Source organism: Gobio gobio, assembly GCF_949357685.1.
Source record: "Gobio gobio genome assembly, chromosome: 14".
Taxonomy (NCBI): Eukaryota; Metazoa; Chordata; class Actinopteri; order Cypriniformes; family Gobionidae; genus Gobio; species Gobio gobio.
Genome location: NC_137107.1, coordinates 42,342,797 through 42,357,807, shown reverse-complemented (window position 1 = coordinate 42,357,807; position 15,011 = coordinate 42,342,797). Strand labels below are relative to the sequence as shown.

The 15,011-nt window shown below is 37.6% G+C and overlaps 1 protein-coding gene across 1 annotated transcript; it reads left to right on the top strand.

The window, feature by feature from the left end:
* fpgs (folylpolyglutamate synthase) lies at positions 1-14,896 on the top strand. The gene is made up of 15 exons (XM_079835005.1): positions 1-603; positions 2,720-2,848; positions 3,831-3,884; positions 3,972-4,036; positions 4,432-4,546; positions 5,433-5,510; positions 5,731-5,792; positions 6,864-6,966; positions 7,041-7,118; positions 7,201-7,351; positions 7,423-7,503; positions 11,383-11,533; positions 11,830-11,905; positions 11,989-12,055; positions 13,620-14,896. Exons 1-15 carry the CDS (start codon positions 457-459, stop codon positions 13,994-13,996), a joined length of 1,734 nt encoding a protein of 577 aa, XP_079691131.1. The 5' UTR covers positions 1-456; the 3' UTR covers positions 13,997-14,896.
* Positions 14,897-15,011: the final 115 nt, after the last annotated feature.

Genomic DNA, 15,011 nt, shown 5'->3' with positions numbered 1-15,011 from the left:
GCGCATGCGCAGTACGATATGCGCGCTGGCTCTGCACTAGAAGACAGCTGACACGTGAGAAGCGTTTCAGGAACATTAGATGGCAAACCAGAGAAATCCAGCTATTTAATATGCAGCTGTGCAGCGCGACATGTTTCTTTGAGATTATTAACACGCAACCTGGTTAAAACAGGATGTCTGCTGTGGTTTTAATCGACAGCGAACTGGAAATGTTGTGCTGATTCAACTGTCCGCTTTTACAGCCTCTTGCCTTTGTAAACCGCCTTCCTCGAATCACAAATCATCATTTAAGTCTTCTCTTTTTATCCGATTGCACCAAATTGTTGTGATTCGCACTGGCAATAACAAAACACAGTAGTGAAATCTGTATGGTGAGCAGAAGGGAGGCGTGGTGTGACGCTATTGACAGGAAAACTCCCCAAATTTGGTGCTGCTTCCTGCACTCCGGTCACCACGATGCGCCTGTTCCGCGTGCTGGAGCGTTTACGCGCGTTTACCGAAGTCTCGGCGCGTAACCGACACTGGACCAGCTCCATTACCGAACTGTCATTGAGGTTCTCCAGCACCAAAGCTGCTCCGCGGTTCCGAAGAATGGACTATCAGGTACAGCTTTCGAATTCCCTTGTTATACATATCTATGGAAATTACTTAAAGTAAATAGTAAGTTTGTGCACTTTTGCTTGGACTTTGGGTTTAGTTAATAAAAACAATTCTGTAAATCCAGCGCACGCGGATGATTCACCCGTGACAGTTGTTACATCAGCCGTTAGTTTTTAAAATCCAAGAGCGGCAAAGTTTTGTCTCCCGTCTCCGCGTAATGTGCGCGTGGTGAGCACTTATGGCAAGCCGTATAACATTTATTCATAATAAATTACTCTCTATTGTTATTGTGTTTTATGTATGTAAGTTACCGGTATGTATGTATAGTGTTATTAGTACTTATTTATGAGATACTTGTTTCTTTGCTTCTAGTGACTTCCTTAGTAACGTTGGTTACGAAGTGCAAGTTCAGTTACCAGTAGCAAATAAGTAGAAACTTGTTACTATTTAGATGATAGAAAGTGAGTTGTTACTAATATGTAATTCATACTTTCATTGGAGTATTTACTAGTAACTTAAAGGTACTAGCAGCAATATTAGAATTCAAGTTAGTTAGTTTAAGCAATATCTTGCTTGTATTAATAGCTTGCCATAAATTCTGCATACTTTCATTCAGGCCATGTGCCCAGTGTGCAGGCAGGCAGCCATAACTGAGGATTAAATACATGTGTGTGTGTGTGAAGAAAAGATCTCATTTCATCCATAATTGAGCTAGATGTGTTATTTAGGTTTATTAAAGAATTAGATGTCTAAAACAGTAGACCGCAAATGGCAAATCTGATTATTATTAGTCAGTGTCAACAAAGCTTTATTGGCATAATTGTTTGCATTTGTAATATTGACATAACAATCATTGGTCTATATAGATCAATGAATAAAATACAAATAATATTATTATTTATAATAAAATATAATATTATATAACAGTAGTAGTTAAATAAGGTGGAAAAATGTAAGGAATAAATGAATATATACACATTAGTGCTGTCACAATCAATCACATCTAACTAATGTTTGTTTTTATATAATGTGTTTATATAATAAATACACACACACACACACACACACACACACACACACACACACACACACATATATATATATGTATATACATATACATGCGCACACATTCACTTTTTATTTAAACTAGTGCTGGGGAAAAATTAATTGTGATTAATCGCATTCAAAATAAATCTTTGTGTTTACATAATATATGTGTGTGTGTGTACTTACGTGTGTATAATTATTATGTATATATAAATGCACACACATGCATGTGTGTATATATATATTTCAGAAATATTTGCATGTATATACTGTATAAATTCATATATATATATATATATATATATATATATATATATATATATATATATATATATATAAATTATTTATATATAATATAAATTATTATTTATATATATATATGTATATGTATGTATATATATTTTATACAAAAAAATAAAAAAAATCTTAAAAAATACATGCATGTGTGTGTATTTATATATACACATTATAATAATTATACACAGTACACACACACACACATATATATTATGGAAACAAACTTTTATTTTGGATGCGATTCATCACGATTAATTTTTCCCCAGCACTAATATAAACACAAACTTATGTTAAATGCGATTAATCAATTGGACATCCTGTGTATGTGTGTGTATTTTTTATATATATATATATATATGTTATCATAATATGTGATTATATGTGCCAGTTGCTCATATTCATCTGATCCCTTTCACCAACCAAAACATTGAGTTTTCATTAGTCAGTTGTAATATGATTGTCGTACATACACCACATATTCTGGCTAAACATTGACTAAACATTATGAAAGTCGAGTTCAGAAGTTCAGTCAGTGTTGTGAGTCAAGCCACAGTAAAGCCTCCGTTTGTAGAGACTAGAACATGGATATCTAGCTGTTCTCTGAATTTACTTCCAGCGCATGTATTGCGAGTCAGAAATCTGGATTTGATGTAAACATAAAATGTTCACAATCTTCAGAGTGCTGGGGTCCTGCTCCATGGGTCTGCGTTTGAGGCGCTGAGATGGCATGAACTCTTTGAGATCCAGCTGTAGCGTTATTATGAATGTCTTCCAGGATGCGGTGTGCACCCTCAACACACTCCAGACCAACGCCAGCGCTCTGGAGCAGGTGAAGAGAGAGAGAGGTCATCCTCAGCTCCAGCTGCAGGCCATGAGAGGCTTTCTCCAGCGGGCAGGACTCAAGGTACCACAGCTACACTACACGAAAATACTCGGCATGACCCAAATCCTTTTATCACAGTATGAATCGTTTTATATCACGATAACTGTATTAACGCAAATGGTAGATCACTATTTATGCAAATAGATCAGCTGTTATTTGCCCTTTTTGGTATCAGTTTAGGCAAATAACCACTCCTCCTCAGCCGATTAACAAATGTGTTTAACATCTTAAGTGGATATGCAAATTCTGTTTTCACTCTTTTTTTGTGTGAATTAAGTCAATATTGTATAAATTATTAATTAAATTTCAGTGTATTACGTTGCATTCGCTTTTGTATAGTAGATAACAGTGTTAAAGCCAATTTGTGGATAATAATACAGTGAATTAAAAACTTTATACATGAAAGGTGCTTCATTTTCTTAAATTTTTGTCTCTTTATATTTGCAACTTAAAGCTGCAGTCCGTAACATTTTGCGCTCTAGCGGTTAATAAACAGAACTGCATGCGTCTGGCGGAAGAACATTGCAGCCGGAGCTACTTCTCTCTGTTTATGTCTATGGCTTCTATGGTTCCTACCAGACCGGTCAGAAATAGTCCCAATATAAACACTTATTATTAGTGTACCATAATGAGCAGGGTAAGACAAAAACAATGGATTCATGTTGTACATTCTCATATCATTTTTGTAAATTTTGAACACAAAAAAAGTTACGGACAGCAGCTTTAACGGACACGAAACAAAAGAAACAATTCTTAAATGATTGTTGAGTCTGATATAACAGTGCAAAAACGGCTTCATGCTATGCATGTAATTTAAAATAAAAACAATAAAGCCAATTATAAATATGCCTAACTGTTATGGCATATCAGCAAATAAAAAAACTCAACTCTGCTTTGCATCATTAAACCAAGTTCTTCCTACTCTTGACTTGCCGAGACATGTTCAAATCTGTATTTTATTTTGTAAGTAACCATTCAAGTGATGTGTTCTGTGTGTGTTCAGGTAGAAGAACTTGATCGTCTCAATATTATTCATGTAACTGGAACAAAAGGAAAGGTAAATCAGATCACTGGGGAATTAATCACTGAATGAAGTTACAAAAGTTCAATGAAATGCTGAAATAGTTTTTTTTTTTCCTTTTAGGGTTCAACATGTGCCTTTACAGAACAGATTTTGAGAAACTATGGCTTCCGCACTGGATTCTACAGGTATTATAACCAGTCAAAATAATTCAGTGTTTGGAGAGAAAGTGTGTTTAGTCATTCTGTAGTGATTGTGGGAGTGGTAGGGTTCTGTTCATTCATGCATGCGCATACATATAAGTTCATGCTGAACTTTGCTTGATCTGACCTCCTAAATAAACCAGCTCTCAGAGTAAATAGTAAAGCCGTGTTGCGTCAGTATTACCATGTAAATGATGTAATCAATCTTTCCTGAGTTTCGTTTAGTTGAACTTTATCTCAAGCTTAATGATTTACATAATCATTGACCATTGCTCACAGTAAGACTTCAGAGGTTTTTACAGGGCTTAAACAAACACTGTAGTAAAGTCGTTACATTTACTGCTTTATCTTATATCAGTTTCTGTCTTCTTGATTTTTAGTTCACCTCATTTGGTGCAAGTGAGAGAGCGAATCAGAATCAACGGGCAGCCAATAGGAAAAGAGCTTTTCACCAAATACTTCTGGCAGGTGTACGGGCGACTGGAGGAGACAAAGGTGAGCCGGATGTTATTTTTCTCGCTCTTTTAAAATAAAAGTCATTATGCAATGGAGACTTTCACAACTCAAGCTCAAACTCTATCCCAAGTACACAGTTTACATTTATACATCAGATCATTTATGAAAACAAATGGTTCAATTAACGGTAAAAACGGCTTAGTCAAAAAATCATCATGGTTATGACACAAACACATTAACATATGATGACAGTGTGAAATATGTTGATAGGTGAAGATTAGCCAATCACAGTTTGTGTTTGCATATTGGTATTTGCATGTATAAATATTTGCATTTGCATAAATGAATATTAGAAGTGCAGTTGTGAAAAGAGCCTGTTGGTTCTGTCTCAGAGAGAGGGTGGGAAATGGCCATGAATAATAGCGTTATGAACACTTTTGGTGCAAGAAATTATACAAAATAATAGAACATGAGCCCTTTGCATTGATTTATCCACTACTGTGAGTTAAAATGTGCAATTGTATGAGCCTTTTCTCTCTGAAAAAAAATAACATGTGCGTTTTTGAACTTCGTAGTAGCTTTATACAATGATCCGGTTGGTTTTTCTCTACATGTTGAGCATTAATGCTGTAATTCCTATGAAAGGATTGTGTGTTTCCTGTTGACTGTTCCTCTGGGTTTGTGTCTGTTAATTGTGTTAAGTGTAAATGTGAGGCGCTTGGTCGTGTAATTGCATAATCGCAACAGCATGTCAATCATGTGAGGAAGAAAACAGTGCCGTTTGTTTAGACACTTGAACCTAAAATACATCTTTGAACATTCACATCACTGTATCCTTCATAGATGGCAAAGCACAGCAATAATATGAGTGATATCTAAAAGTGCAAAGGACTTTGTGTCATAACAGTTGTGTTTGATCTTTCAGGATGCAAATGGCGGCAGCATGCCTGCTTATTTTCGCTTTCTCACAATTTTGGCCTTCCACGTCTTTCTGCAGGAGAAGGTGAGGAATATTGTTGATCAGTATTACTTGTATATTTATATATTTTACCACATATTTAGAGATCACAGCTCTGGCATTTGATAGTGATAATTTTTAGCACTCTTTTAACAGCAATGCCAAAGTTTAATATTCTGTCTCAAAGATCATGACAGTTGTCCTTTTATTATAGATGCTGATTATTAATTGAGCTAAATCCTCTATTTCTCCGTCTCTTGCTCAGGTTGATTTGGCTGTCATTGAGGTGGGGATCGGTGGTGCGTATGACTGCACCAATATTATATGGTACCAGAGCACTGTTTTCTAGTCTCTCTAATCTGCTTCAGTGTAGCCTGTCTAATTCTCTCTTTGTGCTGCGTTAGCCTAGTTTCAGCCATTTCATCTCCATTCGTCTGGCTTCATAGTTTAAGCATGACGTTTCTCTCAAATCAACCAATCATTGATCTGCATTCTTCATAATTTTAGGGTTTCCTCATTATCCATATCAAACCGATAATCACAGATCAAGTGCACCACAAATAAAGTTATTGTCTCCTAAAAGAAAGAACTGATTCTAAACTTCTTGAAACGAGTCTTCAGTAATTCCAGTCTCACTGGCTTCTTGCGAACATCTACTTTGACCCTCAAACACTGTAGTTGTAGCTGAGGCCTGGAAGAGTTTGGTTCGTGTTGTCGACATGTAGAGGAGGTGCTGTTTTCTGCTGCCCAAGCAAATCCACTTTGCATACTCTTCCAAAAGATGAGGACTCGGACTTAAATCAATACGGTAAAAATTATGCCATCGTTACTGTTCATATCACTGTGTATCAGAGAAGCCTCTGGAGCTGAAATTTAGATATGGTAATGGATGTTAATTTTCGGACATGTGCTGTAAGCGCGTGCTGACTGGGCCATCTGACCAATCAAAGCAGAGTAGACCAATCACAACAGACTGAGCCATCTGACCAATCAGAGTAGACCGATCACAACAGACTGAGCCATCTGACCAATCAGAGCAGAGTAGACCGATCACAACAGACTGGGCTGTCTGACCAATCAGAGCAGAGTAGACCGATCACAACAGACTGGGCTGTCTGACCAATCAGAGCAGAGCAGGCTCTCGGAAAGGAGCATTTTAAAGAGACTGAATCCTTTATCGAATCGTTTGAGACATTGAGAAAAGAGTTGATTCTGCAATGCATATTATGAGAAAATGAAATTTTTGATCTTGGATCTATGTAAACCTATTGTAGGAGCCTCCTAAACAAAATTAGAAACCTTTAAAATAGCATAATAAGGGCACTTTAAATCCTTACAATAAATGACTCGCTTCATTTTAAAGATTTAATTTATTGAAATGTCTCTTGTGTTTCCTAGCCATCCCTGGGTGTGTGGGATCTCCTCTTTGGGCATAGATCACACCAGCATACTGGGAGACAGCATTGAGAAAATTGCCTGGCAAAAAGGAGGGATTTTTAAGGTGAATATTTGTGTGTTGTGGCTATAAAAACTGAGTGTGTTTGAAGGTATTCAGTGAATGTGTGTTTATTGCAGCCGGGGGTTCCTGCATTCACAGTCAAACAGCCTGATGGCCCGATGAAGGTGCTTCAAGAGAGAGCAGAAGAAATCGGGGTAAGAAATACGAACATACTGCAGATAAACAATTCAAAATGCAGTTCATTTGCTGACATTGTTCTCTGTTTTTCTCTCTCAGTGTCCGTTGTCTGTGTGTCCTGATCTGGAGGAGTATGAGAGCGAGGGCGAGGGCTCACTCAGGTTGGGTTTAGCTGGTCACCATCAGCGCAGTAACGCTTCTCTGGCTCTCCAGCTCTCACACACCTGGCTGCAGAAACACTTCCTCACAGGTGTGTGTTTCTGTCTCTGGATTAGTTCACATCTCTTTCATTGTGTCTTTAATCAACTGTTTATTCCTCAGATCCTGCGTCGTCATCTCTAGTAGAGTTCAGTGGTGTGAGTCCAGCTCCTGTGTTCCAGCCTAGTCCTGCAATGATCAAAGGTCTGTAAAAACACACAATACAACCTAATCCAAAACATAGTAAGCATTGATGTGTATTGTCTACATAGGAAGCTGCTTCTCGAGCCTTTACTTTACTTTCTTTGCTTAGGGGTAAAAAGAAGTTTGAAATACATTCGCAGGGGTGTACAGTTAGCAAACATCCAGACACCGTCCACACTGCTGAGAGTTGCGTTTAGATGAATATGTAAATATGTGCTACATGCTTTCCTTTCAGTAACAAAATAAACACAACAAAATTGACAGCGGTGAGGAAAAGGCAGTAAAGAAAGCATCTGATTATAGCAATGTGGATACATTTCCACAAGCTCTGCAATTGGGCTCTCCAGTCAGGTCACATTTATGTATGTAGTACTTTATACAATAGATTACTTTAAAGGTGCACTATGTAACTTTTCCGTCCACTTGAGGTCGCCCCAGGGTACCCGCGGGGTCTTAAAAGCATTGAAAAAGTCTTAAATTTGATAATCTAAAATTAAGGCCTTAATAGCCTTGAATTTGGTATACAAAGTCTTGGATTTCGTTACAAAGGTCTTATTTTTTATTTTATTTTTTTAACTCTTCCTAGGATTAAGTTCATACCGTAACAAAATGAACTGTTACTAGTGTGGGATAATTAAAAATTCATGCAGCGTAATGTTGAGTGCACATCGCGCTCAACGTCATAGCAGTAAGCGCGAAAGCTCGTGCACCCGTTACTATGGTTACTTTTTTTAAATTATTTTTTGTTGTTGCGGGTGAGAATGCCGCAGCCCGCTCGCGCTGTGAGCCTCGCGCTGCTCGTGCTTCACCTCACGGGGTTTAAAGCGGCTCCCGGTGAACCGGACCCGTGCCCGTCGGTGTGCTCGTGTGTGGGACCCGTGGCCGACTCAATAAGATGACGAAAAGTAAACAGTTGGACCTTCATATTCGCTACTGGGTGGAAGACCACGTCCAGTCACGATACTTCGGCTCGCAGTTCATGGGGCATGCAACGGCGGTGGACTTGCTCAAACATTTCAAAGTAAGTTTTTATTATGAATTTTAAAAATGTTGAGTTTTTTTAATTTATAAATAATATATGATATAGTAAAGTAACATAACACGAGCAAGTGAGCTGTTCTATAATATCACGATTGCAAATGTTACATTGAACAGTCTTGAAGGATTGACAGTCTGAAGAATATTGCTTCAAAATAAATTTGATTTATTTATGACAGACATTATTTAAAAAGTAGAAATATTATGTCATTAAAAATGTATTGTAACATTATTATAAAAACTTCCTTATGTGTGATTAAATGGAAGTAGCTTACAAATAAATATTTTTTAACCTTTAATATTAGAATGATGTACCATCTGGGGTTCCTTATGGTTTACTTTACAGTGAGAGATTTTTTTCTTGTTATGTACTGTACTTGATAGGCCCCAACTTAATTAATAGGATATCAAAAAATTTTAATTATTGGTTTTATTGTTTATTTTTTTACTTGAAGGAAATATCTTGAAGCACAATGTTTTCTTGCCAGAAAGCACCAGAATGCTTCATTTACATGTTTAAATCATAAAAATTGTCTCATGGGGGATAATTCCCCAGACCCCCCTACAACAAATTACTTCGTAAACATGTCACCATTTTCACCAGTTGTGAGTTTGCATGTCTGAACCTGTATCTCACCACTCAGACAGAACCCTTTAACCTTGAGGCCCCAACCTCCATCACACTAGCTATTATGTAGGCTATATAATGTCTTTGTTTAAAATGTGCTTTTCATGTCTTTTAGGAGTGTGTATGTGACCTTGACTTGAGGAAGATGGTCTCTGTGTCTATGGATGGACCCAATGTTAATTGGCGTTTTTTTGAGATGTTGCAGCAGGAGCATGCAGAGCATTTTGGGGGTGCTCAGCTGGCAGTGGTGGGGAGTTGTGGCCTGCATACTCTCCATAATGCTGTCAAATGTAGATTCACCGACTGGCATATGGAGAAGTTCCTAAGAGCTCTGCATACAATTTTTCACAATGTGCCAGCAAGAAGGGAGGATTTCTGTAATCTCACAAAGTCCAAAATCTTCGCTTTGCCTTTTTGTGGTCATCGCCCTTGTCATCTGGCCAGACATGATGAAGTATGTTGAGGCTGTTAGCACCAAAAAGCTTCCTAACCCTGGGACGTCCTCCTAGTCAAAGTCAAACGCGTTGAGAAGAAGCTACAAGCAGAAGTTGACAGAACTTGAGAGCCTGGGCGAAAAAATTGCAACCAAGGCAGCAGAGCTGCGAAGGCTGTAGTGTTCAACACCAAGATCAAATCTATTTGTTTATTACAAATCAAATGTGTTACGCTGTTGTGTATGTATTAAATATAACTGATAATTTAAATAAAATGTTGTATTTAATTCAAGTAGCCTACTTGTACATAATTATTTTCTAGGGTTCAAAATTTATACAGATTTGACATTTTCCCCTCATACTTCTGTCAGAATGGGTACGAAGTTGGCATTGAATTTCATTTAAAATGGCATTAAAAAGGCCTTAAAAAGCCTTGAATTTCATTTGGAGGATCCTGGGGGTACCCTGTATTCAAAACAAAGGCGTAGTTTGATGACGCCACGCTTGAGCGCAGAATCTTGGGACATCTTCACCACAGCCGGTGGAAAAGAAATCATGTTCATGGATGTGATTATTAACGTTACTGTAGTATGAAGCAGAGCAGGAACGAGTGTTGTGATTGTTAATAAGATTAACGCAACACACGCCTCACGAGCAGCAGGACTTTTATTATGACAGTCGTCTGCGCCACTTCTGCTTTTGAGGTAACGCAGCTCTGTTTATTATATTAGATACATCTGAATGTGTTGATAATGACGTTATGACGTTACTCTGTGTGTTTGCTCCGCGGCTGCTATGACACTTGTTGCACACTGCAGTAAGAGTAAAGCGTTTCTGCAAAATCAAACCGGAACAGGAGGGTAATGCACAATTGACAGGCGACTCCTTCACACGTCCTGGTTCCTTGGTTAAAATAGCAATTTTCTAACGATTTACAAATAGTTGAAAACAATTGGGGAATATTTTTAAGTACTCATCTGAACAAAATATATAACACTGGCCTAGTGGTTTTTGGATATTTTACAAAAAAAAATGTTACACAGTGCACCTTTAAAGCATGCCGCTGTGCAGTATTAAACATGATAAGACGGTATCAGTGTCACTTTTAAATAGAGCTTCAGTTTTTACTATAAAGCAGCTCTTCAGTGTGTTCATGTTTTTACTTGTGTCTGACCTCAACTGACTGAAAAAAAGAAACCGAAGATGACAGCCAAAAAAGACAGCCTTTTCTGGAAAGTTTGCTTTGGCAAGCTGTTTCAAACTTTCTGAAACACCAAACAAATATACTTCAGATATTTAACTACAATGTTACAAAATTACTAATTGCTAGGGGGTGAATCGTCACTGGTCTCACGATTCAATTCGATTACCATTATCATGTCAACGATTCGATATCACGATACATCACAATTCTTTGCATACTCAATTTTCAATATTACTGCACATGTCCACATTTTTGTCAATGAATACTAGTCAGAAAACACGCATGCAACCTGCACACAAACACACACGGGAACATGCTGTAAATGTTAAAATAGTGGTTGCATTTTTTTTTAATACTCGCTTTTGTGTTTTGGCTCCCTTCGCCATTTTACACTACCGTGTATGTGACGAATAATGTCTGAAAAATGACGATTATGGTCTATTCCTGCATCGACGTATCGCGATGCGGACGTGGACAATTCTTCATCGATTAATTTCAACACCCCTACTAAATGGAAAGGTCTGAGTGCATCTAGAAATTGTATTCAATATACAATATAAATTATGTTTTGACAGGTCTTGCAGAGACCGAGTGGCCTGGGCGAAATCAGACTCTAAAACACGGCCCTGTGACGTATTTCCTGGACGGAGCTCACACCACACGCAGCATGCTGGCCTGTGTCCGCTGGTTTAATGAGATCGCAACACAACATGAGAGAAATGCAGGGTCAGAAGGCCTTACTTTTTTATTTGCATTTTATTAAAATACCTTTTATGATTGATGGCTTCAAGACTGAAATCTTTACACATGCAGTAGAACAAAGAACCTACAGCAGTGGTGTTATCGTTAAACAAATAAAAGTGACAGAAACAACAAAATTACACATTCTTAATGCTATGATAGTATATAAATTATACTAAAATAACACTGACCTACAGTCAGCCATGCAGTGGTTCTTAAACGTTGCATATCCGCAGATAGTTGGTAAATGTGCTGGTGTTTAATGCTGTGTGTGTTTGTAGGGGTTCGGTGGTGAGGGTTCTCTTATTCAACGCTACAGGAGAGAGAGACTGTGCTGCCATGCTCAAACTGCTCACGGTGAGTTATCAGTTCATGCCTTGTAATCATGTTTCTCTTCTAAAGTATCCCAGAGACTCATTTTTGGATGCTGTGTGTTTTAGCCCTGTCATTTCGACTTTGCCGTGTTCTGTCCGAACATCACAGAGGCCATAGCGACCTGTAATGCAGGTAAGAGATGCTTCCAGCCACAGACCTGTGTAAGAGATCCAGAGACAGAAGATGATATGAGATCTAGTTTAGGGGTGTCCAAACTCGGTCCGGGAGAGCCACTGTCCTGCAGAGTTTGGCTCCAACTGGCCCTTGGAAGTTTTTAGTGTGCCTAGTATCTGGTTCAGGTGTGTTTAATTGTGGTTGGAGCTGAACTATACAGGACAATGGCCCTCCAGTAGTGGGATTGGACACCCCTGATCTAGTCAATCAGAAAGACAGGTGATTACTATAAATGTTATAATTAGATCAGAACCATTTAGGACCTTTAATCAGGACCGCTTAAAGAACTGTGTTTGTGTGTTTTAACCACCACAGCTTAAGCACTCTTTTAAATTCAAGTATGCTGTCTACCTAGGCAACATTTTAGGCATGATTTTTTAATTCCTAATTCAAATAGTGAGGATCAAAAAGCATGCCTTTTTAAAGCCCAAAATGTGCAGCACAATCAGGCAATCCCATAATGCATTGCAATGATATTGAAGATTTTATTAATATTATAATATATTATTTAATATATAATATATTCTAAAAAAGATTTATGAAATAATAATAAACTTTATATACATTTTATTTTGTATTATTTTATTGTATTATAAACATACAACTGTGAGAAGTCAGAATTGCGACTTTAATTCTCAGAATTGCGACTTTAAAGGTGCAGTGTGCAATATTTATAATATTTTAGGATCTATTAACAGAAATGCAATATGGACAAACTGCTCTATGAGCGCTAACTCTCTGCTGTCTCAGACGACGACATCTTTGTCCTGTGTCAAAGTTGCAGTTCGCAATCTCACCGCTATGCCACTAAAATTTACACAGTGCAGTTTTAATTAACAGAATTGTGATTTTAACCCTCTGAACCCGACGAACGCGCCCATGTGGTCTGCTGCATTTTTCCCCATGACAGTGTAAAACAACTTAAAATACTCACTCAGACATGAAATATGTCTTTTCAAAGCTTAAAGAGTCTACTTTTATTTATATACAATCAAAATAAAAACTAAATGTGCTTTTTGCTAAATAAAGAAAAAAAACGGGATGCATGTTCTTCATTCTAGTCAATCTACTGCAGTATTTCCTCTCTCAATCAGTAGAAAATGTGGTTAACAGCACCTGGTCATGCATAGGGGAGAAAAATACCATCATATACCGTGAAACCGATATAATTTTGAAAAATACCGTGATATACATTTTTGGTCATACCACCCAGCACTAGAAACGAGCTTCCATAGAAAAGTATTATTATATTTCGGTCTAATTTAGGTGTACTTTTTTCCCAATATTTGTATTTTATTTTAGCTTCTTGCTTTTTAGAGTATTGAGTTATTTACTTGGCAAAATGTCAACATCAGACCATTAGAATCAACTTGTGAGTTTTAGTCTGTCGTGCTGTTTGTAAGTGGCCATTAATATATCAAATCAGTCATTTGAGAGGTTTCATTTCAGTTAGCTTTACAAAGTCATTTCTGTGCCAGTGTGGAAAGTGCAGTGTATTTTACTAACATACTCTGTCCTTCAGATCAACAGAACTTCAACGTTTCTGTGGAGAACATGCTCACACGTTGCCTGGACAACCAGCAGAGCTGGCGCGTTATGAATGGCCTGGAGGAGAAGCCAGAGGCGGAGCTGCTGATCGGGGCCGGTTTGCCTTTAGTGGCAGAAAGGCACAGCGACACACTGGTGTTTCCCTGCATCCTCAGCGCCCTGCAGTGGATCAGTCAGGGAAGGGACTCGGTTCTGTCAGACCCGAACAAATGCATCATACCCGTCAAACCGAGCATAAACGCGAAAGCCGCACCGTTACGAGAAGCTGTGAACATACACGTCCTCATCACGGGGAGCTTACACCTGGTGGGAGGGGCTTTAAAACACTTGGACCCTGCTTTGAACTCGTAATGGACATATTGTGTCTGCAGCGTCAGACAAATTGCAAGTGCGCCACCTAGTGCCTAAAACCTGCATTGAAATCATGACCGCTTGTTCTTGAATCCATGCATTCTTCATTCTGAACATTGGACCAGTTCATTGAGCATTCATCAGTTTATGTAAAGAGCACATAAATTCAATAATACTTGAGCTGCTCATGTTTACATTGATTCAAAGTACTTAAAGTGCATTCAGTTTATTTTCTGTGTATGCTGCTTTGATTTACTTCACAATTTTGACCTTTCAGTTCATGAAATAGAAAGTCAGGTTACTTATCGTTCAGTGTTTGTTACTTTTTATTGCACTGAAAGAGTTGTGCCATATATAAACACTAATAATTAGTAACTAATAATGTGTAATGTCTAACACATGCATGGGAAAGTTTGCATTCATACACACAAGTGGATGCATAACAATGTTGAAAGCATGTCAACACTGAGGTACCCACATCTGTTCATATTAGTAAATAAATATGTTAAACGTTTTGTTTGTGTGTATACATCAGAGGACTGGAGGTGTATAAAAACGGACTGTTTTCCATCAAATCCGAATATTAGTGTAATTTAATTTTTTTGTCGCATTTTATGTAATGTAGTTAAGACTGGAGAGTGTGTAGTCTACAGATGAACTGCTTTCTTCAAATGGAAAATGTTTGAGTTTGGTAGCTTGATTTTGGAATATCTTTGTTTTCTGTGAAAGATTTGATAATTATACCAATAATGTTACTATTTATAAGATTATACCACTCTTGTCTTAAAGTGCCATTGGGTGCTATTACAAATTCTTAAAGTACTGTACACACCAGATGGAAATTGAATAAAACAATGTGAAGAATTTTGTGTGTATTGTATTAAATCATATGTTTTCCTATATATTTTTAAATGTACGTTTTTTAATTCCCAGTTGAGCTAATGAGAAATAATGCATAAGAGTCGAAATGAATGCACAGTACAATAACTATGTTTTTGAAATGCGTTCAATTGTA